Source organism: Antennarius striatus, chromosome 19 (assembly GCF_040054535.1).
Source record: "Antennarius striatus isolate MH-2024 chromosome 19, ASM4005453v1, whole genome shotgun sequence".
NCBI lineage: Eukaryota > Metazoa > Chordata > Actinopteri > Lophiiformes > Antennariidae > Antennarius > Antennarius striatus.
In genome coordinates this window covers 15,188,355-15,216,267 of record NC_090794.1, presented here as the reverse complement: position 1 = coordinate 15,216,267, position 27,913 = coordinate 15,188,355, and the positions used below count along the sequence as shown (strand labels likewise).

Sequence of the window (27,913 nt, the reverse complement as noted above, 5' to 3'; positions counted from 1 at the left end):
CAAGAATGTTCTTTCCATATTAAAGTCTAAAGTCTCCTCCATTCATTCCTTACAGATCTACAGATTTGAACCGAACTCAACTTGTTTTCACTTAACTGATACAACACAGGAAGGCATTCGTCATGCCAGAGCTTGTTTTATTGTCGACATTTACAGAATTCAAAGAGTGAGTAGTTTATACAATAAAACCAGATGTTCATACAGCAAACAGACATGTCTGTTCACACTATGTACAGGTTAATCCATCATAAAGGCTGGCCATTACAAAGCATACTCGCCATAAGATGCAGTCACTTAAGGTTCAAAACAATTGGATAGATGGTAGATATTCAACAGTATAAAATAACATTTGTACTGGTGTTACTAGTCTACCTGAATGGGGACAACTGGAGGAAGAGAACCTGGCAAACTGAGGATTGTCTGAAGCAGATCTTAATTCAGAATATGAGCATCTGCATCTCAGAAATTGTAACTGTACCTTCACCCATCAACTTTGATACTCACAGCTGATTTTTGTTTTTTAACTATAGCTCTTGTCATGTAATTTGCTGCTCAAATAAATAGGTTTGTTGAAAGTGAAAATAGAAATATGGTCACTAGTTCAGAGGTGAAACAGTGTCAGCAGCACCATGTAGGTCCTGAGATTATTTCAAGTGGAGCGGAGATCTACTCAGTAGCTCATATAAAGAAAGGAGGTTACTACAAATCAGTGTTAACTTTGTTTATCAAAGTTCAGAAGATGTTCTGGTGAAGACTTCAGTTTTCTTTTTATGACAGTGTCTGGATTCCACAAGTTCTTCAATTAAAACATTTGCTTCTTGTCATGTCACCACAGTTAATTGTAAGAAAAGTTCTTAAGTGAAGTTCAACTTGTTATATACGCTGGGGCTAACTAAAACAGCAGACATTGTTTAAATGACAAAGAAAAGGGCAAAACTGACACGTCGTCAATTAAACATCATTGTGTCTTTGATTCACGTCCTAACATCCGTGGAATTTAAAGCATTGAAACATTTTTCTTCACATCCTTGTTTCTGGTTGATTTACATTTTGATTTTTACACAATAGACAGATATGACTCTTGTACAGCAGAATTGTATTTGTTACCCATTTTTGGCAGCATTGAGCAGTCAATTTCAGAATCTCGAACTACCAAAAAAATACGAAAGCTTGTGTAAATTGCTACAGCTCATGGTTTATTATCTAAATGTGACTTTTAATTGGTTGGTTGTTAAAATGAATTCATTCATTTTAACCGCCGAACATCCAACAACTGTTATGAACCCACATTCTGAAAAGATGGCAAATGAGTGGAAGAACACATATGGCAATGATGTGAGCTGTCAAACTGCAGTCATGATTTCAATACGTTGGCCTGATTCTGACTGGCCCTTTGTAGTTCACTCTGAAGATTTGCAACATTTTCTATTTTAATTTTCCCCAAATCTAGAATACTTGACCAACTCCTGGTAGCTAATTATCATTACTGCTAACAACAGTTGAACTGATTATTTCACAGCCCTACATTTCAGCATGATCTTAGGGAATATTAGAATTAAAACTGTTTAATATATATTTTTCTTTGGTGGTTAGAATACAGCAAAATTATATACAGTAGAATAAATTTTTCTGTGTTAATTTTTTCGTGCAGCAAAGTTGCGCAATAGAAAAACATGTCATATCTCTTAACTGGAATTATTTCACTGACAAAAATCTGTAATTTTCTAACCATTAAGATGATTTTCCAGTCATTATATAGTGTTGTATAAATCAGTGCCAGCAGAGAACTATCCGGTAGATGGCTGGAGTGATGTGAACACTGCAAGAAATACTGAGACAAAGGTTAGTGTTTTATTCTTCCAGCTGATATCTGATACAGAGCTCACACTAAATCAGGTGAAATCAAGTTGGGGAAATGAGACAGCAATAGGTGAGTGTGCGTGTGTGTGTATGTGTGTGTGTGTGCGTGTGTGTGTACAGGAAAGTGGCCATCAGGAGTGGTTTCAGAGGTTTTTGCATTTGGAGTGCTAGTGTTTCATTGTGTGTCCAAATGTGTTTCGGATGGAACTGTGTGTGCCAGAGTCTGGTGCACACGGCTTCAAGAGTTTATGGCCATGGGGAGGAGACGGAGCACCAGGCTCCTTTGTTCACTGCTCTAGTTTTAGTTGTTGTCCAGCTGTTAGCCAGAAGTCAGCAGAGGGATACGTTATGCCAAGGAGCGCTGCCGAGGCTTGATCCTCGGATAGAGCTGCAAGCAAATCGATCAGAGAGGAGAAATGTTTAACGTGACATTTTCTCATGTTTTATATTATGTTTCACGAATATAGTATTCAATCCCTTACCACTGATGTCAAACTCACTTAAGGGCTGATGATCCTAAAAAATGACCAAATCTGTATATATTTTGTTCTTACCCCGAGCAGGTTGCGGGGTACATATCCTTCGTTGTCCTCGAGCCGCGCCCACCACCAGTCCGTCTCACTGTCGTCTTGCCGGCGCACAATAGTGATGGCATCCCCCTCGCTGAACGGCAGCTCGTCCGGGTTCTGAGCTTTGTAATCCCATAGAGCATACACCGTCCCCTTGTTCATTACGCCCAGCTTCTCCTGAACGCCTACATAAGAGGATCCCAAACAGTCAGTATTATAAATGTATCTGATGTACATGCACTGGTCTCCTCACAGCTTTCTGGCTGATTTGAAGACATTTAGAGTAAGACCAGTTCCCCCTGTTGACCCTGCAACTGGTTCCCATGTAGTATGTCCCCTTCCTTTGAGGATTGAAGGGATAGTCGTCATCTACTTCTCTGTGATTTCAAACAAACCTTTAAAACATTTATGAACTAGAGTGATTATTGGACTGTTTCTCACCATATAGAAACTGGGAGCACTGGATGTAGCCCTCTTCCATCTCCTCACATTTATCTGCAGCAGTCTCCACATCACTGATAGTGCTGGCAAAGATGGCAGCCCCTGACTCAACCAACAACTTGCAGAGGTGGACACTGTTGCAGGAGGCGGCACAGTGGAGCGGAGTCCTGTTCCAGCATACACAAAAAGAAATGTAGAAATGGAAACAGATGCAAAATGAGATGTGAGCTGTGATCTTACCATCCGTCACTGTCTGCAGCGTTAACGTTGACACCAAAATCCAGCAGAAACTTGACTATATGGTGATGTCCTGCACACACTGCATTGTGTAGGGGTGTGATGCCCTCATCATTAGCAGTGCTAGGATTCTCAACCTGGAAAAAAAAAGAACCCAGATTGGAAGATGAACGCTTATCCTTTATGAAATCCAATCAATCTAAGAATTGTAACATAATAACATACCTCGTATATGATCCGCTGGACCAGGTCGAATTCTCCCTCCAATGAGGCATCGAGTAGAAGAGCCAGAGGGTTGAACTTCACCCTGAAACCATGGCCAGTGCGCTCGGAGTTTGGCTTCTTCAGGTTTGTGCGCTTATCCTGTAGCGATAAAGAGAGGAAGTTATTTATTGAAAATATAACCGTATAAATGCAGTAATAAATCGATTTCTGTGTGTTTCTCACCAGGAGCTGTGAGACTAATGCGCTCCCCTCCTCTGGAGTGGAGACCTCCGGCACCGGGCTGGGCAGCAGCGCCTCAGAGCCGCCCACATTGTTGTTGTTGTCGTCGTCATCGTCGTCCTTGGGTCCCTCTGCTTCAGCAGGATCCCTCAGCCCTTCTGGTTGTGAGTCCACCGGCTCGTTGTCATTGGCATCGGTAGATGATGACAGAGCCTTGGAACCCGGCTCCCCCATCCCTTCTGGCGGTGGCCCTGGGGCCTCTGGAGGGAGGTTGCCATTGTCTGTATCAGCCCCAGAACCGATTCCCAGATATCCGCCAGGATTAGCTGGTTGATAAAATGGCGTTCCGTTACCTGCACCGTTACCACTTCCTGATCCACTGACTCCATTCCCCTCTATGCCTCCTGCTAGAGTGTTGAACCTCTGGTATAGCAGTTTCTGGATGTTGGGTCCACTGGGGCCCTCTGGTTCTGTGATGGAGCTGCGTTTTTTGAGCGGCCTTGGCGCATTGGCCAACTTTTTACGGAGCACCTCCAGATCTGCATCGCTTTGGTAGCGCAGTGGGGAGTGTACCATGGGCGTTAGCTTTGTCGGGCTAAGTGGTCGTGGAATATTCTCCACGCTGGGGGGAGGTGCTGAAGGCTCCGTGTGCTGGTAGCAGACGTGATCATCAAACTCTCCATCAAGAGTATCCTCGCCGCTGGGTTGGCCTTGGAGCAAAGGGAAAGCCCCTCCCGTTGAGACGAAAGGCAGGGGCGAAGGGGGTGTCGAGCTTGAGGGGAGAACAGGCTTTCCATATACTAGAGACAGATACACAGGGGAATTATTGGAGGGCACTGAAATTATTACTGTTTGCTATATTGTTTAATCAGTGAATGATTTCCTGGTGAATTCATTCTGGCAAAATGACTTATTGGTATTTATAAGACAAAACTGAACTATAGAATGGCAGAAATACCATAAATCCTGACGTAACTGTACCAAGATATAACAATCAAACTGCTCAACAATGAATATACACATATACACATACAGTATAAGCCACATACACTGAAGCATCTCTCTACATGCAGCTCTTACCTGCTTTGAGAGCTGGCTTGAGGGGCTGGCTCTTCGGCGCTGCCTGCTGGAGGTACATGTGATAGATGGAGCTGGAGTTCATGGTTGGTGGGCCCTTTCGTGGGGACTGGGGCCGTGATCCTCTGTCAGGGATGAAGGGGCGCACTGCAACAGCTGGCGGGGGATCAAGTCTCTCGCCCAGGCCAGGGGGGAAAAGGGGTGCATTGGGGTGGAAGGTGGGGCTCGGTGGCACAGAAATCCGCTGCTGTATTTGCTGAGATGATGAGCCTGTGGAGGTGGGAACGCGAGGCCAAGCGAGATTGGGCAGGTTTGGGAGTGGGCGGGGAGGAGGTGCGTCCTTACGACGCTCCAAAGAGCTGGCGGAGCTTGCTGAGATGAGATGGGAGCCATAGGGAGGTGGTTGTGGCTTGGATATGACAGGAGAAGACAGGGGCATTTTTGAGTCCTGTGAAGAAGTGTGAAATCACCAGAAGGTTAGATTTAGTTAAAGGGCTGGAACTAAAAAAATAATTGGAATGACTGTGATATCACTCCAGGCAGCAACGGCTTTAATAGGTGTTTCAAACAAATGGACCAACCTTTTCTGCACTTGGAACATTGGGGGAGCCTGAGGGGGGGCTCTTGCCTTGGCTATCAGATCCTGAGTCCCGTCTCTCTGGAGGCTTTAAAGATGCGTTGGTCTTGCCTGTAGTCGACCAACCAGCATCATTAGCTAGGATGAAACCAAAACACAGTAAGTATGTTACACGAGAACTATGAAAACACACCTAATGATTAAGGTCATATATAAACATATACACCAGAGTACGGCCTAAATGTTATTGATTTTAGATATTTTTATTTGAAATGTGTTGCTTTAAAAATGAACCACATATAAAATAATACATTAGTGAATAATGTATGTCAATAAAGAGCATATGTGTGACATTTCAAACACACATCTGTACCACTCTGACTCAAGATGAATATTCACTGGAATGATCAGGATTTTGACCGGCCTTTCCACTTGACCTGACATGATGAAACAACATTCAAACAGAATGCTGGTGGAAGAGTCAGAACTGTTCTATTAAAGAAAAACTCTGTATAGTCCACTTTTTATTATATCAGGAAACTGGCCCAAATAAAAGAAGGTAGTAAATATTTTCAACACGCACAGCACACTGTTGATGCTTCAGATCTGGAATGACACAACACTGGATCATTTCTCACACAAGGGATATAAATTAGAATCAGTCAAAAACCACTGGTGATTACGGTAAATGTTTCATTCTGTTTGTCAATAGGACCAAAATCCTGAGGCTTCACTTCACACGGATGGACATGAATGTACCCGTTTTAGAATTTGCTACTGAGTTTTTGTACCGAAACTATTTGTATTTTAATCTTGTTACATCTTCTGAATATTTCTTAAACTGTGATGTCATAGAAATCTTGTTTGCAATATTAAAGGGATTGCTTTAAAATGTGTGAGATTAAAAACATTTAAAAAGAAATGAAAGGTTAAAGAGAAAAAAGATGGTAAAAGGAAGATGCCAAATGTGTTGGTAGAATATGTCAATAAATAAAACCACCTGAGGCCTGTACCATAAAGCTGTATTACGGCTTAGCGAGATAACTTCAGGCTTAACCCTGGCTTTTCGGTACCATAAAGGTGGCTGACTTTCTATCAGGCTACGTTGTCGCGGTAACCAATGCTGAACACCTAACCTGCTCTGGAGTAGGATAAGTTCAGGATAAGAGCTCAGCAGGTATAACAGCCCCACCTACTGACCAATCAGTTCTCTTGGAAAATGGGCAGTCCATTTTATGAGAACCCGGTCGATCTTTGTGCACAGCTTGTGTGAAGAGCGCTCAGGTGCCAGAGAATATTTAGAGATCGCTGTAATCCGTTTGAATTGCCTGAACTGCATGAAAGGTACAGGTTTTGGGGAGAGGGGTTACATTACATCTGTCAGCTGCTGGAGCCTTACATCTGTAATGTAACGCACCGCAACCACGCACTGACAGTCCCACAGACAGTGTGCATTGCACTGAGGTTCTTTGCCACAGTAAATATATTTCTTAGTGATGTTTGTAATTATTATGATGTCCTTAAATCCCTCGGTGGATGGGTTACAAGCAAGCAACAGATAAAATGCCATTAATCAATTATTTGTTTAAGTAAATAATGGATTGATTCATTCATTCATAGGTACTTTTATGTATTCTGTTGGCGATGCCGAAAACCTCGGGAAGAACAAAGTACGTAGAGCTATTCATAAAATCGCGGGGGCTACAATCTCATGCCATAATGAAAAAAGTTGTACACACATACATTTATGGAACACACAAATGTTACTGTAGTCAGATATACAAGTGCAGTCATAGTGGGGAAGTAATAATATAATGGCACTAACTTCCGCATTGACACAGTCGGGGATTTTGAGCCAGCGATCCTTGCGCCGTTTGGCAGTTGCAACTGTGTTGCTTTTTGCCTGGATTATTGATTCGTATTGCTCGTATTTATTAATTATTATTGTTTGCTCCTCCGTTGTGAAATATGCAGCTCGGGCCGGTTCGTTGCATGTTTGCGATTGGTCGCATGCAGCAAACTCCGCCCTTTTTATGTGAGCGCGCACAGATCTAGAGTGGACAGGCCTGAATTGAATTAGTCAGTTGATAGCCGGCTTTATGGTACCGAAAATCCGGAGGGCGGATGTCTCGGTAAGTGAAGCCAGATAAGTAAGAGGAAGCCCGGCTTCCTCTAACTTATCTGGCTTCACTGTACCATAGCTTCCTGTACCATAGCTTTATGGTACAGGCCTCTGGTATCTTTAAAAAGATAATCAACATAAAGGGAAAAAACAGATGCCACACATTTCATTAGAATTTATATAAAAGTTTCATTAAAATATCCTGGAATATATCAAATTTACGAGACTAATAGGGTAACTAAAACTGATCCAGGTATTCACCACAGACTTGATATAAAGACGGATTCTCTTCTGACGTGTCATGTTGTCATCTTTACACACATTCAATGGTCAGAAGGGACAGCTGTTGAGTGAATCCAATAAAATATGTGCAAGCTAGTAATCTTGAGTATTTTCACTGTTTAACATTTAAACCACACAAGAATCTGGTGTGAGTGTTAAAGTTGCAGTTAAAGGTGAAATGATCATGACTCACTGAACCCCGACAGAAGTGTATAAACACACAGGATTATCAGAGCTTTTTCAGTGACACTTTCGCCACAACAGACATGATGCTATCTACTACGACTAGTGGTGTAAAATAACTGTAGGTGGCAGCAAAGTGGTCAAAACGGCATCATCTCCTCCATAATAATATCATCAGTCAGTCTACAGAATAAGCACTAGAAAATAAATGCCACCATGTTCTGTCCCCAGGTCAGAAAGACCGAGAGTGTAATTGTAAGGAGGAAACTCTGGTGTATGTTGTGGACCCTGTACTACATTTGCATGAGAAGGTTCAGGAAGTGCCGCCGTTCTGCTTAAGCAGCACTGTGCACTCACGGAATGTGCCCTCAGAGCCGGTGGAGGCTCCTGTGCCCGGCTGAGATTCTGGAGGGGGACAGGGTACCGGGTCCACAATGATGTCTAAATCAGACACCTTCCAAGGGCCAGGAGGCTTTCGCACACCGTCTGCCCGAGGAAGAGTTGCCCACAACCCCACAGCCAGTTAAGCAGAGATATCACACAGTCCAGACAGCAGACATACAAAAGTTGAGGAGAGAGAGGGAAGGGAAGAACAACGTTTATAACAGAAAGAGGGACGACACACAGGCAGGAAAAAACAGAGATCAAGCAAAGGTGGAAACATATCTGAGAAGTCAGGTTGGAAAGAATCAGAAAGGAATAACAGCCACAAGGTTTTCATGCAAGATGAGTTGAATGTGTAACGGTCTCAACCTTCAGCTCAATGATTGACTTTCTTTCACCTGGTTCTGAATCATATTCTCTCTCTTATGCATAACCTTTCCTGTTCCAGTGTTGTAAAGACAAAAAGGAAGGAAAATCCTAAATGAAAGCTGAAACTTACGTTTCTTGATCACCTGGTACCCAGTATGATTATTCATGCTTTGCCTTTTGTGGTTGCCTGGGAAAACTGCACTGCAAACCTAATTTGATAAGATTCAACTAACCTGGCTTGGTGCAGCCGTGGTTGGCCTGGTTGTTAACACCCAGAGTTTGAGGCTTCAGTGGTTCAGGTGGCATGGTGTAGCCTCCTTCCTGTCGGCCCGGTACAGGAACCTGAATGTATGGTCCAACGGCAGCGACTCGGCCCAGAGTACCAGGAGCAGACTGTGGGGAGGGAGGCCCATTTGCTCTGTTCAGCTACGAGTGGAAACAGTCAGAGGAGACTGAATGTCAGATGTGTTAACAGGGAAAAACCAGTGAAGTCATTTCAAGATTACTATTTCACTTGTTAAGAGTCACTGGAGATTATTTTCTTTCAAAGTAAATGTTTTCCCCACTGAAGATGCCCAAAGAGCAAAGACTTTTGTGCTCAAGCTTCCACTAAAACAGAAAAAGCAGAAAAGATTTTATATTTCTCTACTGAGCACCTGGCATATCTTTCTTGTTGAATTGAACAAAAACATCTTAGTGAGGGCACGTGTTAGTCTAAGTCTTACAGGAAGGTTCTCTTTTTGACGTGCCTCAGCTTTTTTCTTGTAGAGGCGTTCCCGCAGGTCGCTGATGCGCTTGTCCATGAGCGTCACTTCCATGTTGCGTTTGTTGAGAAGCTCCTTCTGCTGCTGCAGCTTGCTGTTCTGCTCCTGGTTCAACTTGTTCCGGATCTGTGGACGATCAGAGCGAAGGCAAACACATAGGAAAGAGGCTTACTAGAACAATGGCTGCTGGCATGACAACAATGATGAAAACATTTTTTTAGTAACTTAAAATGATATTTCCGATTGACCAATTAAATAACAGAAAAATTCATGGATACCTGAAGCTCCTGGTAGAGCTTACGGAGCTCTAGGGCCGCAGCGCCGGTTACTTGGCCTCCCAGCGCCGTCTGTATGCCGTTGAGCTTTCCCCTCCTCAGGTCCTCAAGCTGCAGGCTGAGCTGCTCCACCCTCAGCACTGCCGACTGGAGCTCCGCCTGCTTCTCTTGGAACAGGCTGCTAACTTGTTCAATCTCCGCCGCTGGATGTGAGAGATGGAAGAATCACATCGTCTCAGTATCAGCTCATAATCTACATTTAGCTCAATTAGAAGCTTAGTTCAATAATTTTATCATGGGCAAACTTGATTTTGTAGAAAATACATACACAGGTTGCCATTGATGACCTTGCTGTAGTCCACCTGGCCTCTCATTGCCCGGATCTTCTTGAGTTTTGCCTCCTGGCTCTCCACACGATCTTTAAGCCTCTGCAGTTTCTCACTTTCTGACACCGTTTGCTGCTGTCGTCGCTCCTGCTGCTTCAGATAACGCAAACGTTGCTCCTTCAAATAACGAGACAGAGATCAACATTTAATAAGAATGCAGACAAACATAAAATGATGTGAAGAAACAGCATCCAGTAAGTGCAGTCTCCATTATATTAGATTTTATACGTTTGGCAAGGAAAACTGAACACATTTATCTGTTTAGATTCTTAGAAGTCATGGATGGAGATAAAACCAGTGTGGTACCAATACAAGGCTTACAAGACTGACTGTTGAGACCTACCCTAAAACTAGGTTGAGTCTTTCTACTGTAGGAACGAAGTGAAATAGTGTGTCATGCCAAGACTTTCTGAAGACTGAAGGAATGGTCAGATGACTTCATCTCTCTCCCCCCAAATGAGAATTGCTCTAGTTAAGGTCCTAAAATTGGAAATGACAAGCAAAGGTTTCCAGATGACTGCAGGGCTTCCAGTGGGGCCTACTTTTCATACGCCACAACAAAGGCGATAAATCATCTGTGGGTCGAGACTGGGCTTCACCCTGCACGGCTCGTCGGTACACTATGAACACTAGTGCAGCACAGTCACACTTATTTAATGTAATGAAAAGCTTTAGAGACCGAAGTGTGAAACCAGTGGAGGATTGCCAGCAAAATTGACTGTAAGTCCTTCCTATATAAAGAAAAAGTCTGCATTTTATGAGCACTGAAGTAAATTCATTAATCCAAGAAAGTTAGAATCCTTCATGTTCAAAATCACAAGAAAACATGTACAATGAGTGGAAAAAATCTATACTGAACCGACTGATCAATGGGCTGAAATGACTGGATGTTAATGTCACCATGACTCACACTGACTCCTAATTCATCTCTTGGGCCTGTTTAGGCCTTGACCTAATGTTCAGTCTGTGTCTGTAGGATCAGAGAACCCAACACAGCAGCTCAGACCAACGACACTTTCCCATTAACCCATATAGACTATGTGTGAAGTATGGCAAGCTGTGTTTGACAGACAACCATCTCCATGCTGTGAAATACAATGCTTCAGATTAAAACAGATTCAGCAGATTCTGTTGGGACTCTGTACCTTCCCCTTTTTACCAGTACAAACCTAGGACTAGCAAAAGCAGATGACTTGCATTTACAGTCATCTGTAAATGCTAAATTACAGTTATGATCAAGTTATTCCCAGAAAGCTCAATTTGAAGGAAGGACCTTTAAAATATTCAGGGCAATGACTGTGGATTAAGAAGGAAGACAGACTACCTTTGCGACAAGCATCTGCTGCTGAGCCTCGATTTGCTGCTGCTGCCGTGTGGCCATCTCCTGCAGCTCGGACAGCGTGAGCTCCACGCGCTGACTCCCCACCTGAGCACACACACCGGAGAGAAGCAGTCAACACAATGAAATCTGAGCAGCCATCTATATCTAATGTCTTTCTGTTTGTATGTTCTCCCCATGTCTGTGTGGGTTCTATCTTTCCCCCCTCCAAACACATGCAGCTTAGGTGAACAGGTGACACCATTGTTCATAGGTGTGAGTGTGAGAGTGAGTGGTTGTTTGTATTTTGTGTGGCCCCACATGGAGCTGGCATCTCATTTGGGTTTTACCGTGCCTCTTGCCCGTAGCCAGCTGGGATAGGTTCCAGACGAGACGATTGGGATCCAAGAAAATGGATGAAGGTGCTGTTGTTTTACTAACATTCGATTAAATGTTTGATATGAGATAATATGAGTTTTAAGACAAAAATATCAGGTCAGCAAATCCAATAAAATTCATCTAACTGAAAATGTTGCATCAGTTAAAAGTGTTGCTTTAGAATAGAAAAATCAATGAAAAAGCATCAAACAACAAGACACTAAAAAGGCTCCAAATCAGACGGAGACACATTAAATAAAGGAACGATAGGGTCAGCAGTGGCTGAGAGGTAGAGTGCATTGTCCAATCTTCCCAAGATCAGCAATTCGATTACCACTCCCACCCAGACACCTTGGAGTGTGAGCTGACAGTGGGAGGTGTCCACTCACCTCCTGAGCACTGCCGAGGCGCCCTTGAGCAAGGCCCTGCCACCTTTATAAGTTGCTCATTAGGGCGCACAAAGAAGGAGCTGCACGCCACTCTACCTCCCCCACATTGCATGTCTACAAGCCCCTTAAGTGTGTGTGTGTGTGTGTGTGTGTGTGTGTGTGTGTGTGTGTGTGTGTGTGTGTGTGTGTGTGTGTGTGTGTGTGTGTGTGTGCGTGCGTGCGTGCGTGCGTGTGTGTGTGTGTGTGTGTGTGCGTGCGTGTGTTACAGGGCCTGTGCACACTATACAGTTTATGCATGACTAAGAACTAACAGTGTGACCTAGAGTGTGCAACTAATTTCCCTTCGGGGATCAATATAGTATATAAAATACAAAAATAAATGAATAAAAATAATTCACCCAAAATCAAAAATCCACAAGTAGTGTATTTATGACCTGTAGAGCTGTCTATCTAGCTTGAATGAATGGTGATCATTGTTGAGTGCTGTGAAGATGTCTGCTCTCTAAGATGTAATGAAACTACTTAACTAATTGCTTGTCAGCAGCGATGTCGATGGCAAAAAAAATAAGAGTGATAAGAAGTGCTACAGCTAAGAGGGATGCGTTTGATTCTGAAATGAATGGTCTAATTATATGTGACAGCACCCTGAGCCTTAGTGCTATTTGATTTTTGTAGCATAAAAAATACAGCATTCATTTTTGTTTTAATGATTAATTCATAGCAAATTCCTTCCATGGTACAGAATCAATGGTGCTTTATCTCCTTCATGTTTTCTAGAAGCAAACTAGAAACAGGGAATTGGTAACTTCTCCTTTAAATATTTAATAGGCTTAGAAACACAAAAGACAGGCAAAAAAAATACTAACAATCACACACAATTATAATTACATCCAAAGATGCTTTCTCCTTCACTCACTTTTGGTGAATGTACCCTTGGCCAGGAGGAGTTGATGTCAAGTGGTAACCAAGTGGTGTTTCACCCCGGAACCACGACACCCTCCCATTGTCGGGCTGGCAGTGGTGGCCAAATCACTGCCCATCTCCTCCTCCTGGCTTCCAGGTAAGCTCCACTCTCCTGTTCCATAACCAGCAAGAGGCTCTCTGCTGCCTCCCCCATCCTGCGTGCTGCTGTCTTTCTCTCCCTCCCTGTTATTCCAATAGCTGTGAGCAGCCTCCACACTGACTGGGCAGGGAATCCTCTACAGCCGACCTCGACTGGGAACAGCCATGCCTGCAATTCTTTTCCCTGCAGTCATGCAAGGGATCCTGGTATTTGGTGCTCTTTCTCTCAAACGCCTGCTCGCAACCCTCTTCCCATGGTACTGTAAGTTCTACGAGCACGATCTTCTTTGTCTCTTCAGACCACAATACCACATCTGGCCTCAGGATTGTCTGGATGACCCAGGGGAATTGCAGTCTTCCCCCAGGTCTACCTTCATGTCCCATGATTGGGCATTTTGTAGTAGGTTGCTTCTTGTTAAAACTGTGTCTGACGGCATTGTTTTCCCATGTGGTTGTCGTTCCTTGCATCTCTCCGGTGGGTCCTCCCTCAAGCCTCACCTGAGCAACTTTGTCGGTGTCTACAGGGTGTCATACACCGCTCTTAGCCGGAAGGGGATACGGAAAGGCTCCAGTCTCCAAACATCTCCCCATGTGATTCTCCTGCTGGCTAGGTCCCATCTGGTCCAGGCTCCCTGGGACCCCAGCTCCACTGCCCTCGCCCTTTGGCCCTCCTCCTCCAGGCTTCGCAACACTTCCTGGACCATGGCCCTTTGGTCCCTGGCTCCCGCCATTCCCCCATTGTTGGACATGGAAAGCCCCTAGACCCTGTCCATGGCGTTCTAATAATGTCACGCAGCTTCAATATGCTCTCAGCATGTACAACAGACGAGTCAGCTGCCCACTTGCATCCTGATCTTGTGAGGATGCCTGCATGTCTAACTTGTTCATCTTGAGAGTCTCTGTATGTCATTAAAACTCTGCAAAAAGCAATGTTTGGGATGTGAAAAATTATGTAACGAACAATAAAAAAAATCTGCTTTCCTTGTGCTTTACCAAAAAATTGTTAACCTACACAAGTGTTTTCATTGAAGGTTGAAAGTTGTTGAGCCAGAAATCAGTATTGCTGTTAGAGCTCTCAGAATAAAGAAGGACTGGTTGTCACAGCGAACTCTCGTACCCACAAACAAACCTCTGAATTCCTCAAAAGTAGATTCTACAGTCAGCTCACTTGCTGCACCATTCATATTCAATGAGCGCTGAATACAGCTGTCTAAACTCAAAGCAGAAAAGTAATGCCCAACTTCTCTCAGACCTCACCTTCAGAACGTGTTTGAGGAAGGAGTTGGTGGAGGAAATGTAATGCTATACGTCTGTTTAAGTGAAGGAAATTCATGAAAGGAACAGAAGGAATGACAGCACAAAAAGAGAAATGTAACACGTAAGATTTATGATGTTAAATTCCAGCTTTACTTTCGCTTCATTTACTTTCGCTAAACATGAGCCTAGAAAAATGGGGACACAAGATTAATCCAAGAGAAACAAACACCGATTCAGATGAAGTGTTTTTACTGGACTGGAAGTGGCAGACACTTGAGCGACTCATCTCATGTGAATAAAACTTGCTTCTTTTCTTGAATGAGACTTATGATATTGTGAAGTGGAGTCAGAACCCATCTCATCTCTGAAGACAACTAGTGCCTGTGATTGTGTGTGAGGCTCAGATGGGTGAGGGGCATGTAAAGAGCTGACAAAATACACAAACAAGTTGTTAACCCTAACTGCAGTCCTGGACCTTACTGACATGGGGGAAAAAATACATACATAGGGATGTGCTTATTGATGAATTTGTAATTCTTATTATTTTATTGTGCTATCTATATCTGAACAAAGGCCCTAAAGGTATTCCACTAACTGTCATGGAAATCAGGAAAAGCAGCAGAGATATTTTTCATATACCAGAGAGAATATTTCATATATTTTATTGGAAATATTGTAAATGTTATTAAATATTATTTGTTTTGTTGCTTAAGTTTATCAGTTCTTAGATAAAATAAATGGGATGTTTCCAGACTGCCACTATGCACAACTGTACTACAAAGTATAAAAATGCAGTCACAATCCCACTGCCTTAAGGCACCTCTGCTCTTTGTGATGCAGTGCTCCTCCCAGAGATGATCGGCTCTGCCTGGTGTGGAGAAAGCCCCTGGGGTTTGGGCAGCAGCCCGTGGAAAATCCAAACCAATGATCCTCTTAGGGGCCGTTATATCATCCAGCAGGCTGAATGAAATAATCCACTAAATCAGATATCAGGAAGAAACTTGGACATGAACGAGGCCTTGGGAGGTTAAAAGGAGCCAACCATGCAACTCGTGTTTTTCTACGATGGAACCAATAGTGATCTTTCTGCCCTTTGTGCCATAGTCTGGCTTTATTACAGTCTTTTAACATAATGGTGCAAGAACAGTTAGTAAGAGATTTCTATAACTGCAATGTAAATTTTACCACATGATATTTCCTGAACACGAAGACAGAAGCTTCTCAGAGCTCTTCTGCTACAATAACATTTGAAAACAAAAGCACCAACTCCTTCATCTCCAGCTGCACTGTAATCTCACTTCTACCCTGAAGGTTGAATTCGTTACAATTCCTTGACCGAAAAACTTTCCTATTGTGAAATCTGGGACAGATGGAGACAGAAAGGATGCCATGCCAGAGGCTGCTCTTATCAGAGTCATTCATGTCTCTTAGCACACATGGTTCTAGAGCAAGAGCTCAACATGCACAACAATGGATCTACCTGAGACAGAGGGATTACTCCTGTCACATCAGGAATTGTGATGTTAGTCTCAAAAACCAGCTTACTCACAGTTTACAGGAGCCTGTGTGCATACACACTGAGATTCTGAGAGATTTACTTCACAGAGACTGGAGATATCAGCCAAACCTCCCAAAGGATTTATGAGTCTCACATATTCCTGATTTTCTAGTTAAATTGAGCTGAGCATTGTGAATTAATCCTTTAAAACTGGAAAACCACTAACATTTGACGTACAGGAAGTCCTCCAGATACGAACATCCGATTTATGAACAGCCGTAGATACAACTTCGCGATGCCATATCTGACTTCTGTAGTTCCTCTTCCTCCCACAAACACCGATGCCCACGAGCATCTCCAACACTCACCTCCCCCATCTTGTTCTTGTACATGTCTCTGCGAACATCTCAGAGAGTCAGGCTTTGTACCTCCTTGGATACTTTACTATTTATCATGACTGATACAGCAAAGGCTAGTACTAGTGGTGTTGGCAAAGAGTGTAAAGCCAGTGATGATAGTGGTAAAGAAAGGCGACTGTCTGTCCGATTACAACTCTGCCTCTGACCAGCATTAATTCCCCTGTCCTCCTCTTGATTCGTTCTAAAGCAGCGGTTCCTTACTTTTTGCGCCACGAGCCAGTTTAATATCAGACAATATTTTCACGGACTGGCATTTAAGGTGTGGTGGATAAATACAACAAAATAAAAGATTCATCCAGGATTTTGAGGCTTTATTTTTCTTTGTAATCATAGGTTCTTCTTCTGTCTCCTTGCTGGTTCTTTTACCCTGAGCAAGAAACTTTCCAGAAGTTTGTTTTGTGTTGGTTTTGCTAGCTTGGGAGTTTCAATTTAGCATTAATGTATTCTGTGTCAGTGGCCAGAGCGGCCTTTTTAAGAAGGTAGTCATGTGACCGAGGCAAGCTTCTTGGCAAGCGTCAAGAGTGACTCATAGACAGATGCGAAGGAGAGAATCCACTCATTTAAAACAAAACATTGTTCAAAATCAGAAAATAATTAAAAGATAAATAATGTAAGTTCTGTATTTTTCCTGTGCGGCCCAGTACCACTTGACCCACGGACCTTACCGATCCATGTCCCCGGGGTGGCGTCTAAGTTACATTATGGTACCACAGTATTTTATTTCATTATGTGTTCTTTTTATGTCCTGGTATTGATTCTGGTAAGTCTTAGGGTGTCTCAGAGATGTGTAAAATTTCTGATCAGTTTTTTGAAAAGACCAGCTTGCTGTGTACTAAGATTGTTTGATTTGTGTTTGGATCTGGGTGATTTCATTTGTACAGAAAACTTGAAAAGCTAATTAAAGTGCTAAAGTTTTAGGGTGACACAAGGGGCAATGGACAGAGAACAAAATACTTTTGTGAGTTCTGTAGCCAATGGACCAAGAGAAACAGCTAGTGTGATGTCAATACACTGCCCCGTGCAAAAGTTGGATGATAACACTCTGCTAATGTTAACCAACAGTAGTGCTGATTTTAATTATCAGGCTAACAAGCTTCCATTCTCATTTCATTCTCAAAAGGTACATGCTAGCCTAGCATCTAAGCTTATCAGCATGATGGGTCTGTCCAGATGTTAAATGCTGCACAGAGACAGATGGCTCACTGTTTAGGAAATCTGACTGATCTAGACCTACAGACTGATTTGACGGGGATTAAATTTTAAACCATTTTCCTGTCAAATGTACATTACTGATATAATTCATTTTTGTCTCTTTAAAATTTAATTCTCTCAAGGTCTTTCCCTTACTTTTTATTCCAGAATTTCAAACAGTTACATGAACTTGATTTGCTCTGTTATTTCTATGCTGTCACATGTTTTTACTGTTGAATATAGATTTTATACTCACCTAACTACAGCCCTTATAAATGACAGAAACAAGACACCAAATCTTTATAAAGTCAAAGTTTATAAAGTTTAAGTTAATGGAGATATATTTCTAATTTAAGATCAGTTAGATAATACTAATCAAATCTCACCCCATTCTCATTGTGCTTCTCTCCAGTGCTCCCAGTGCCCCCAGTACTCCGACCCGTCTGATCCTGAGACTGAGACTGCTGACTCCCTGTAAAAAAAGAACCAGCCAACATCACAAACACAGGCAGGATAGAAACACACATGTGTGTCCAAATGAGCAAACACAAATGCACAGAACTGTGGCTCCAGAGGTTACATCTATTGTCAGGAAGAATTCAGTGACATGATTGCAAATGACAGCATGACTAAAGAACTAGAGCAAGCAGCGCTGACTAAAGCCACCAAAATCAAAATACGGAAAAAATTGTAAAATACTGTAAATGTTCAGCTATAGTTCTAATTAAACACCAGATGTCTAGATTCACTGGTAAAATTCTCCATCAAGTTCCAAACAAATAAGAATTAAATCAGGATCACGTTACATTAAAATTCATTTCTTGCCACCTTTAAACCTCGTAAGTGGTGCGTGTTTAAACATGAAAACCGATTCAACTAAATTCCAACAGGATTCAGGTCACAAACCAGTGCAGAACAGGTTCTGCTGATTGATTTTAAATCTGAGGGCATTTTGCAGCTGGCTTTTTATGTGGCTAGACTATAAAATACAAAACGAACACCCTTAGGGCATTGGGTTTCTACCCAATGTGCAATAACAATTCTGTAAATATTCTATTTTATTCTACTGTGTGAAGACAGAGCACTGACTTATCCCTCTGACATGCCTATCAGGCATCAAACTTCAAATACAAGAAAGCAACCAAAATCCAAACCCACAAGACTTTAACACAGGGGTGAGATGGGAATGGAGAGAGAGGGAATATCCACTGACACCAAAATCCACAGCTGAGAAGCCCTGAAAAACAGGTGTCAAGAATTCCCAGACAACCCTCAGCTCCTCTCTCCAAGCTGCAGGGAGTAGAAACCACACAGCACAGAAAAATATCCCCTCCAGACAGACGACAGAGTGACGATACGCACCTTGATCACTGCTCTCAGTTGGCGAGTCTTCGTGCCGCAGGAAAAACTTGACCTCTTGTTTCCGAGGCCCCCATTTCTGCAGATGCTCATACATCATGTGCTCGAAGGGGATCGCTCGCTCTAATGAGACAAACGATAAGGAAACAAGAAAAAGACTTGATTATATAAAATGACTTGTCTCATGTAATCAACCAATCTAAGTCAGCTTAAGAGAGCCTAGGAAGGCAGATGCATCTCTGCTGCCGCTTGAAAGCTTGTTTGTTTTCCTGCCAGGAATTTGACTGAAACCACTCCATTATCTATTGGTTAGACATGAAGCTACACTGCAGACTGGACACAGGGTAAAACAGCAGCCTCGGCTTTGAGCCAAAATCCACCTACAAACACATCACTAATTAAAAAGTGTGACAAATGAGTGTAGAAATTAGACGTGGCATTACAATTTTCTGGCTGGCTAGCTGTTTCCTCTTTTCTAGTCTTTGTGCTAATAGTCAGATTACCAAAATATCACACTACTAATTTATAGTACACAACTACAAACACAGTCTTTGTAAAGCAGTAATTTTATCCTGTCATGAAGATTCTTTCCCATCACAATTTTTAATTGTATGCACAAATTACAAACTTTAGCAGGAATTAATCTCATGTGCAATGCTGTGTGAGATTTATTAATTTAGCCTTTACCTGTACAAAATTCAGACAGCACCGGTAGATTAGACTAGCTTGAGAGGATGGAAATTTGGACGTGTTTGCTGCTAATATTCTGATAGATAAGATAACCTTTATTTGTCCCACAGCGGGGGAATTTGTTAAATCTGTTCGCTGTGAAAATTTAATTTACAGAATAAAGATCATTAGACAAAAAGGACCATGATCCGCAACAGGCTGTTGCAAAGTGATGGTGAGTGACAATGAGATGGAGACAACGGACAGCGAGGGTTTAGGGGGGTTCGGGGGCAGACAGCTGTATTGTCACGCCCAAGCTGAACAGGACTACACATCATGGGCTACTAAAGCCCTACACTGGGATGCTGTTTTCAACAGGGAAGTGGCCCCTCAGCCAAAAAATGCTGATAACACCGGGTATGTCAGCATGACTGGTGATGGGAGTAAATCACATGGACCGAATTGAATCCTTTCTGACAGTGCAGGAGACTAGCAACGCATAACGCTTTTCTGACCCACTAAAATTTGTGCTTCAAGTGATGTATTCTAGTCAGACAGGAGACGATCAAATTGAGAATCTGAAACTTTTGAAAATTACTGCTTCATTGATTTTCCCTCTACTCATCAAGTCATGCATGGTGTTCATCTTTTAGTAAATGAAGTGTTAGTTTTTATGCATTAATAAGCAAAGGCTCGAGGCTTCTACCTCTTAAAGCTAGATTCCAGAGTACTGATGTGACTCTAGGTGATCGCTTCATGTATGACTGGTGCCATGTCAGCCTCTTTTTCTGCCACAAGCACCACAGTGTGGAGGAGCTCTTACCGTTGCCTCTCCACACCTCAGCCAGGTGGCAGCCGCTCTCGCCGGGCTCTTTACAGAACTCGACGACGTCCCTACATGTTGTCTCAGGGGTGATGGGCACCTCGGTCACAGCCTGTTCCCCATCACTGAGGTACACCGTCAAAATCATCTGGACAGGGAATGAAAACAGGAGGAGACTGTAACAGGGACGGCAAAAATGTTATTATATAAAAATCCATTCTGTAAGAAACATGAAGACAATCGACTAACAATGTGGTCTAAGAGCCTAGTCAAGCATCGAGTACAACCAAGTGTGCTAACTACTACATTCTGCTGTTCAAGATGTGTTACTTACTTGAGCTGCTGGAGGACTCATGCCTGTGCCTGCCATGTGTTTGCTTACTATGATTAAGGTCTGCCATTATGTTTGAGATGTAAAGATTAGGCTGAAAGGCGAAGCTCAGAAATGGTAGAAAGACGAGCCCCCACATGTTTTTGTCTGTATTGACATTAAAAGTAAAGGCAGACTTCACACATCTCTTTCAATGTTGTAGTCAAATAACTTTCAGGAGTTGTTGAGTCAAGGAAACTACAAAACCTCAATGTCAGCCACAAAACTGCTGAATGTAATGGGAAGGAGGAGGATGAGAAGTGATTGTTTGTACCTACAGCTTTCAGTCTACATGCCTGAACATCCTCCATCAAGGTGAAGGGAATACAATGTGTGTACGACCTTTGGTCTGATCCAGACAGCCTTATCTGCAGTGTGTGACTTCAGCAACTTCTGGGGATTGAAACTAATTTGCTGCAGTTTCATAAGTTTAAGATCACACAACACAGTTAAATTTAAATTTGACTCCATAACAAAATTAATGCCATTTATTAAAAGGAGAACATACAGCCAGAGATTGTATAAGTCAATAAAACTCATCCAAAAAGAATAAGTCACTGCAAAGCAATGACTCAGCGGGTTAAAATATTCTGCAGGGCATAATAAGTACTCATCAACTCTGAGGCTGTGTTGGAAATAAAACACCCTCATTATTTAACAACTCGCTTCCAGGAAGAAAACTACACAATCAAATGTTGACATTGATGAACATCTGGGTTGAATTAAGTCAAATTGCAAAATGTCAGAAGCAGTGGATGGGGTCCATGAATGTCACACAAAATGGTGATGAATTAAAGTTATTTCATCAGCTCCATCACATTGCTCACACGGGTTAATTCATCTGCCTCCTTTAGACTGTGGCTCCGATGAGAACTGCCTGTAAAAATGTGAGTAGAAACAACTTTACCCACCTCAAAAATTTCTCCAGTCAACTAAGTGACTTTCCTTCAGAAAAATCTTCACTGATTTTCTCTCATTTGCCTGTAAGAGTGCATGTACAGTGCATGCTAACAAGAAAAGTTACATGTCCATAAAATCCTGATTAATTCTGACAATATAATCCACAATAAATGATTTTCCTTTAAAATAACATACTTGTTTACACAGTTTAACAAAGACATTTTATTTGTTTTAATCTGCCTTGATGAACTGAGGGAGCCCTGATGCAAAAAATCTTTTATGGACACATGGAGACAAGGATTCAGCTAAGAATATATTCAAGTAGAAGCAAAGAAACACAACAATAAAAACTTACAATTAAACATTACATCTACTACCAAAGAACGCTCTACGTCAGCACTACAACGCTGTTTGCACAATGTACTCAATGTCAAACCAAAGTCTACAATGTCAAGCCGTATCAAAGATAAACTCCTTCTGGGGTTACTGTGTATCAGAACTAACACACAGTTTATACCTACTGTGTTTATCAGACAGTATCACACATATTCATTTTATTGTGCTTTACATTTGAGTACCTGATAAATTCATTGATGCATTACTGTACATGTGGCCTCGAGGCTCACAGGGTTCACAGCGTACACCACTGTCATATTTATTATATGTGAGTATAGTCACTGAGCTTCATTTAGATGATTTCTTTGGCAGTTTCTCCCAGACGAATCGACTCATCCTTTATAAGGATGCATCTGTGTGACTCACTGACATTTTCTGCAGCAGCCTGACGACCGTTGTGACAACTTCACCCAGCTCGGAGGATACAAACTCATACTTTAGTTCAGAAACCATCTAAGATAAAACAGCTTACTTCACAAATCTGCCCATACATTGATGTATGATATCATGTCTCGTGGAGTTACATAATGCATCAAGAGCAGGCATGGACATCGTTTCTGGGGTTTAATGTGACAGGAAAAATAAAAGCATAAAAAAAAGGAAATTGTGCAAAGGGAAATAAAATGCTGGAAATAATTTAAAATTATAATTTAAAATAAGAACATTTTTTGATCCTTCTCATGGATATCAGAGTGATACCAGTTAATCAATACAGTAAATAATAACATTGTGCAAGATATGACGTAAAAAGAAAAAACAGTTTGAATGATCCATTATTAAATTTTTTGTGGTGGAAAAATTTTGAGTACAGTATGTTTTGTCTTCAATGCAAGAAACACAAAATATAATGAAATCTTCTAATCCATAAACAAAACAGAACACCATATCCTACACACCAATGATCAAATAGTTTATCACACACCTATGTGAATATCCTCCAGAGGAAGCCCTTCAATTTAACCTCAATTAACTCAGGACATGCAATAAAGAACTAAGACAACATTCCTGTCAGGGTCTGATTTAAGCTGATAGCAGAAACTGACTTCTGAAAAAACCTTTACATAATAGAAGCGACCAAGCCATTTTAAATTCAGAGAGTGACAGTGAAAGAAAACAGTGATCCAGTTGACAGACCACTGGAGGAATACCAACCGCCCTCACTAAGTTGCGTCTGCCCATGGTCTTGGCTCTTTTGACTGTCCTGCGTTTCCTCCTGATCTCCCTCTTTGCTGGCCGATGGTGCTCCTTTGCCCACAGTGGGTTCTCCTTGGAGAGGCTAACAAGGCCGCGCAACACAATAGTCACAAACCTCTTCATCATTGCACTGCCACTGTTCAAGACATGACAATTAATTTTTAAGCCATCCCTAGAAGACCTCTGAAGCAGACTGTGATGCGTGCTTTGGAAAAGTGCTGCAGAGGAGACTTGGGAGGAATAAACACTGGCTGTATGTGTAATTCAGGGAGGGAGGGGAAAAGAGGGGAGAGAGAGAGACAGAGAGAGAGAGAGAGAGAAAAGAGGGGAGAGGGGAGAGGGGAGAGAGAAGGAGATGCAATGGTAGGCTGAGGACAGTGCAGACAAGTCCGTCTATCAGAAGTTGAAATTGTGCCAGTAGCTGCAACACCAAGGACTCCGTACTAATGAAGATAGTTTGGCCCCAGCTGTGACTGGCAAGCAGGTCAGGGTGCTTATCATGAACAGAGAAGAGGAGTCTCTTCTTCTACTGATTTTGGCAGTACATGAATAGAAACAGGCAGCATTTTTTCCCCCTGAATCATCATAATGCTACAGTGTGTATCATCTGGAGAAAGGAATACTAATCATTTAACGTTTAGTAATAAATGAAAGAAGCTTGGCTCGGCTTGATCTCCAGCAGCGTGATTCAAATAGTCATTTATTCTCACATATCATGTCTTTCATTTACACACAGAGCTTCCACAACGAAGAAAGACTCCGAAATTTCTCCTGAAAGCGCAAACTAAATGGAGCACCTGCCTAAAAAACCATCCACAAATGACATAGATATAAGAGACAGCGAAGACTAATGCCTTTCTAAAACCCATCTTCGCACATTAAAAAATAGACAATACAACATAAGCTGAAATGTATGATCAATGTTTAGTGTTGTGATATCAGCAAGTCAGAGACAAACACACAATTACCACTGCAGAATGAAAAACATGGCACATGACAAGGTTGCAGATGACTACCCTAAATAACAGGAAAAAAATTTAAATCCAGGCAAAGCATATCAAACATCTGCCCATATTTCTAAAGTGATATTAAACCATACAGAGGAAAGAAAAATTAATGATGTGACAAATTATGTCATATAAACCAGAAGAATTCACCAGAAAAGATGTCTGAAAACTGGAAAAAAATTCAGCTATGGTTATAATGTACGAATTTAAATGTCATGCTTCAGTTACACACTGGTGCAGGGAAACTGAAGTCAAAAACAGAGATTACAAAAATCAATTTCTACAGCTATGAGATTAGTCTTCTAGACGTTATGTATCAATGGCCGTTTGAGACATTATAGCTTTATCTGGAGAAATGTTTGCTTTTCCATTCAGACAAACCTTTACTCTGAAGGCGTGGCAATATATAAGGTCACTATAATTGCTGTTTAACCTGCTGTTTAAGAAAGGATGAGTTACTTTGAGTGAAAGCTTACTAATGTGCATTAATGGAAGCCATTAAGGAGGACTAGTTAATAATGTATACTACTAGTCTTAAACAGATGGAGGCTGTTAAATAAATCATTGAATAACCATTCATATGTCCACTGTGAATTTGAAAAAAGAACTCAAGTAGAAAACACTCCATCCCTTAAAATGATGTTATTCTATTTTGTGTGATTTATCATATAACTTTGACGGCGAGGCTGATGCCATTTTAGGCCAACCAGCCTCCACAAATGAAAAAAGCAACTACAAGACACTACGTTTCCTATAAATCAGACTGGACCAAGCTCTACTGTGTGAGATTGATGCCACTTGACAATCTACTCAGCTCAAAAGTTCCCCTTAACAACAGCACATTAGGCGACGCAGCCACGCAGACCTAGATCTGCCAGGGCCTCATTGGCTGCTCGAGTCACATGACAAGCGAATACAGGGCTGCCTCTCTGCTCCACTGGCTCTTTGACTCTGATAGCCTGTTGGTGCCACGGGGTACAAACGTCCACAGAGGCAGCCATCGCAGTCCATCCAAATATAGTGTTACTCATCTGTAAGTACGTATTTCAAGCCTCTCTGAAGTTCTACTACAGACTGATTTTTAAAAATAAGCTAGATGTTACTGTAATGTTGGTAAAGACATAACCTGTAGAGACAACAAGCTCACTAAAGCGACTGAAAACTTATCTGTCATCACATTTCATATTCCTCTCCCTCAAGGTCCAAAATATACAACTGTATCTCCAACAATGCACTGCTGCACTCTCAGTTCCAATGTTAACAAAAGAGGTCCCACAAAGCATGAGTCATGCTTTGTGGGACCTCTTTGGCGTGGCCATTCAGGTGTTCTATTCTATTTGCTGTGCATCTTGAACAATAACACTACGCAAAAGAATAAAAATGGTTATTAATACCAACACCTACTGTAACAATTGATTTAAAAAAAAACTGCTGATTTTTTTTGGATTATTACAATTGTATGGATCATCACCTTAGAAAATACAACTCCTGCATCTTATTGGTTCAGGCTACAAATAACACACACCAGATAAGTTAGACTTAAGGTGACATTTCTATTTCTAGACACTGATGTATCTTTTAGTTTAGGTCTATGACAGTGTGACATGCAAAAGGACAGACATTAATATTGAATTTAGATGTACAGTATATCAACAGTCAGATATCCAGATTTGCTATCCACCTGAATGTGGTACGTTTATATTATTAGGATGAGAAGGAACACAATCATCGATTAATGAAGAACCCAACATTCAAACGACTTCCTCCATACATAGAGATTTGAAATGGTTTTATTTTAAGTATTTGTAGGCATTTAATTCTTAAACTGTGAAAGGACTGACTTTGAAATAATAATGGGAAAAACATGACATTTTTATACTGGGGTTAGCCAGGCTTGTGTGCACTCACCGGCATCATACTGGCAGCTGTGATAGGTCAGACCCACGGGTTCATCGGTAAACCGTCTCTCATCCAAGACCCACTTCTCTAGGTTGGAGCTGTTTACTCCTATGTGACAACCGATCGGGCCTCCGTCCTCTCTATAAATCACAATAGAAAAAAAAATCTGTTTCTGCAAAACTGTCATCAGGCGGAATCATTCATGTAAATGTCCCAGGCGTGGCTCTGTGCAGCGGCTCTTACAAACCAGCTAATGGTTAGCCAATCAGTTAGCTTGGAGATCAGCGCTGAAGCGAGTCAATGCTAATTACAAATAATAACTACATGTTACTGCGTTATGTCGCGGTAGTTATACCCACCAATGTCAGAGACAAATCATCTTTTAATGGAGTATCTGTTCGCTACGTTGCTGGTAAAAGGCAGTGGCTAGCCGGAGCAGCTGTCAGCGGACAGCTAATGTAAGGTGGAAGCTGCTAGCTGCTTTCCGAGGCGTCTAAAGGACGGTGTCCGCGGCGATCTCTCCGCTCTCGTCGGTCCTTCAGCTCGCATTGGGTAAAAATCGGCACCAGCTTTCGACGGAGTGTGTGTGAAGCAAACGTAGAGGGTTAAATGTCCACTGGCGATGGCTAACCCGTGTTTTTACTAACAAAATCCATCATCGTTACAGAGCTAGCAATGCTAGTTGAGGAAAATACAAATAGCTGGAATCCAGTTGTTGATGGTGTGAGGGGCGGGCAGCAGCGTCACGTGACGTCAGATGCCACGAATCAACGTCAGCAGCCAGGATGCCAATATATCAACCGGTGTTTAAACTCCGCAGAGCATCAATTCATGCCTAAAGCTCTTGATTTAAGAGCACTCAATGGAATCAGTATCAGAATGCTCTGCGTCACAGAGTGGAGCAGGGGTCCCCATAGGGTGTCACGGCTCCACGGCTTCTTTATTTTATTTCCAAATTCTTTGAAATTACATTAAATATATTAACACGCATCTTAGTTGCAGGGTAGACAGGATCTCCGAGGCCACTTAGGGCTGACGTAACCCTGTTATGGTAGGATAAATGTCATCATGATCTGTGGGGATTTTTAAAATACTGTATCAGGAATTCGTGTGAAGTTTAAAGTTAAATACTTGTTTTTACTATTAATCAGGATCAGAGTTCGACAACGTCTGAAAGCTTGAATGACTAGTTGTTTCAGTAGAGGAGATGAATCGACTTATTAAGATAAGATAAGATAAGATAAGGTTTTACCTTAACTGGTCGACTTCTACTTTCCCATCTGGCTTTTTCAAGAACTTTTTGATTTTATTTGGAAAAAACAATTCAATCTAATTACCGTAAGTGATAGTAGTACCAATAATAATAATAATAATAATAATAGTAATAATAGTGATAATAATAATAATGTCAATCAAAATACAGTACTTGACAAATAAAAATTCATAATTAAATTCATGAATTTGAACAACGTTGGATGATTATGTGTCAGCTCACCTCTTGGCCACTGCCGAGGCGCCCTTGAGCAAGGCGCCGTCCCCCCTACAAGCTGCACATTTGGGGCGCACCCCGAAGTTGTGACCCGTCACTCTGCCTCCCCATATACTAATTTTAATGACTCCAGGCCCCTAGCGTGTTGTGTGTTTGTTCAGGGGTCTGTATGCAATACACACATACACGCACGCACGCACGCACGCACGCACGCACGCACACACACACACACACACACACACACACACACACACACACACACACTGTTTTGGACATTACCACCAATGTCAGTCTGGTGTTAATTTGCACTTTAAACATTAAACTG

General features: G+C 42.0%; 1 protein-coding gene across 4 annotated transcripts; it reads right to left on the bottom strand.

The window, feature by feature from the left end:
- Nucleotides 1–120: 120 nt before the first annotated feature.
- On the bottom strand, nt 121–26,807 carry ppp1r13bb (protein phosphatase 1, regulatory subunit 13Bb). Of its 4 annotated transcripts, XM_068342355.1 has the most exons (19): nt 26,459–26,807; nt 26,109–26,239; nt 20,334–20,481; nt 18,845–18,964; nt 17,869–17,954; nt 11,295–11,396; nt 9,913–10,087; nt 9,588–9,787; nt 9,271–9,435; nt 8,779–8,971; nt 5,210–5,343; nt 4,632–5,076; nt 3,905–4,351; nt 3,555–3,811; nt 3,333–3,470; nt 3,111–3,244; nt 2,871–3,037; nt 2,415–2,614; nt 121–2,248 (listed from the first exon to the last, which is right to left on the bottom strand). In XM_068342355.1, exons 2-19 carry the CDS (start codon nt 26,115–26,117, stop codon nt 2,207–2,209), a joined length of 3,162 nt encoding a protein of 1,053 aa, XP_068198456.1. In that variant the 5' UTR covers nt 26,118–26,239; nt 26,459–26,807; the 3' UTR covers nt 121–2,206. The 4 variants fall into 4 exon arrangements, with proteins under 4 accessions (XP_068198456.1, XP_068198454.1, XP_068198453.1 ...); XM_068342353.1 differs by having other exon boundaries at nt 3,555–4,351; nt 20,334–20,509; XM_068342352.1 differs by having other exon boundaries at nt 3,555–4,351.
- Nucleotides 26,808–27,913: the final 1,106 nt, after the last annotated feature.

Excerpts from the sequence above, each read along its gene's own strand:
- ppp1r13bb (XM_068342352.1), bottom strand. Across the intron at positions 5,344-8,778 it reads CCACGGCTGCACCAAGCCAG|CTAATGATGCTGGTTGGTCG; the intron begins GTTAGTTGAATC and ends GTTTCATCCTAG. Across the intron at positions 3,471-3,554 it reads CATTAGTCTCACAGCTCCTG|GATAAGCGCACAAACCTGAA; the intron begins GTGAGAAACACA and ends TTATCGCTACAG.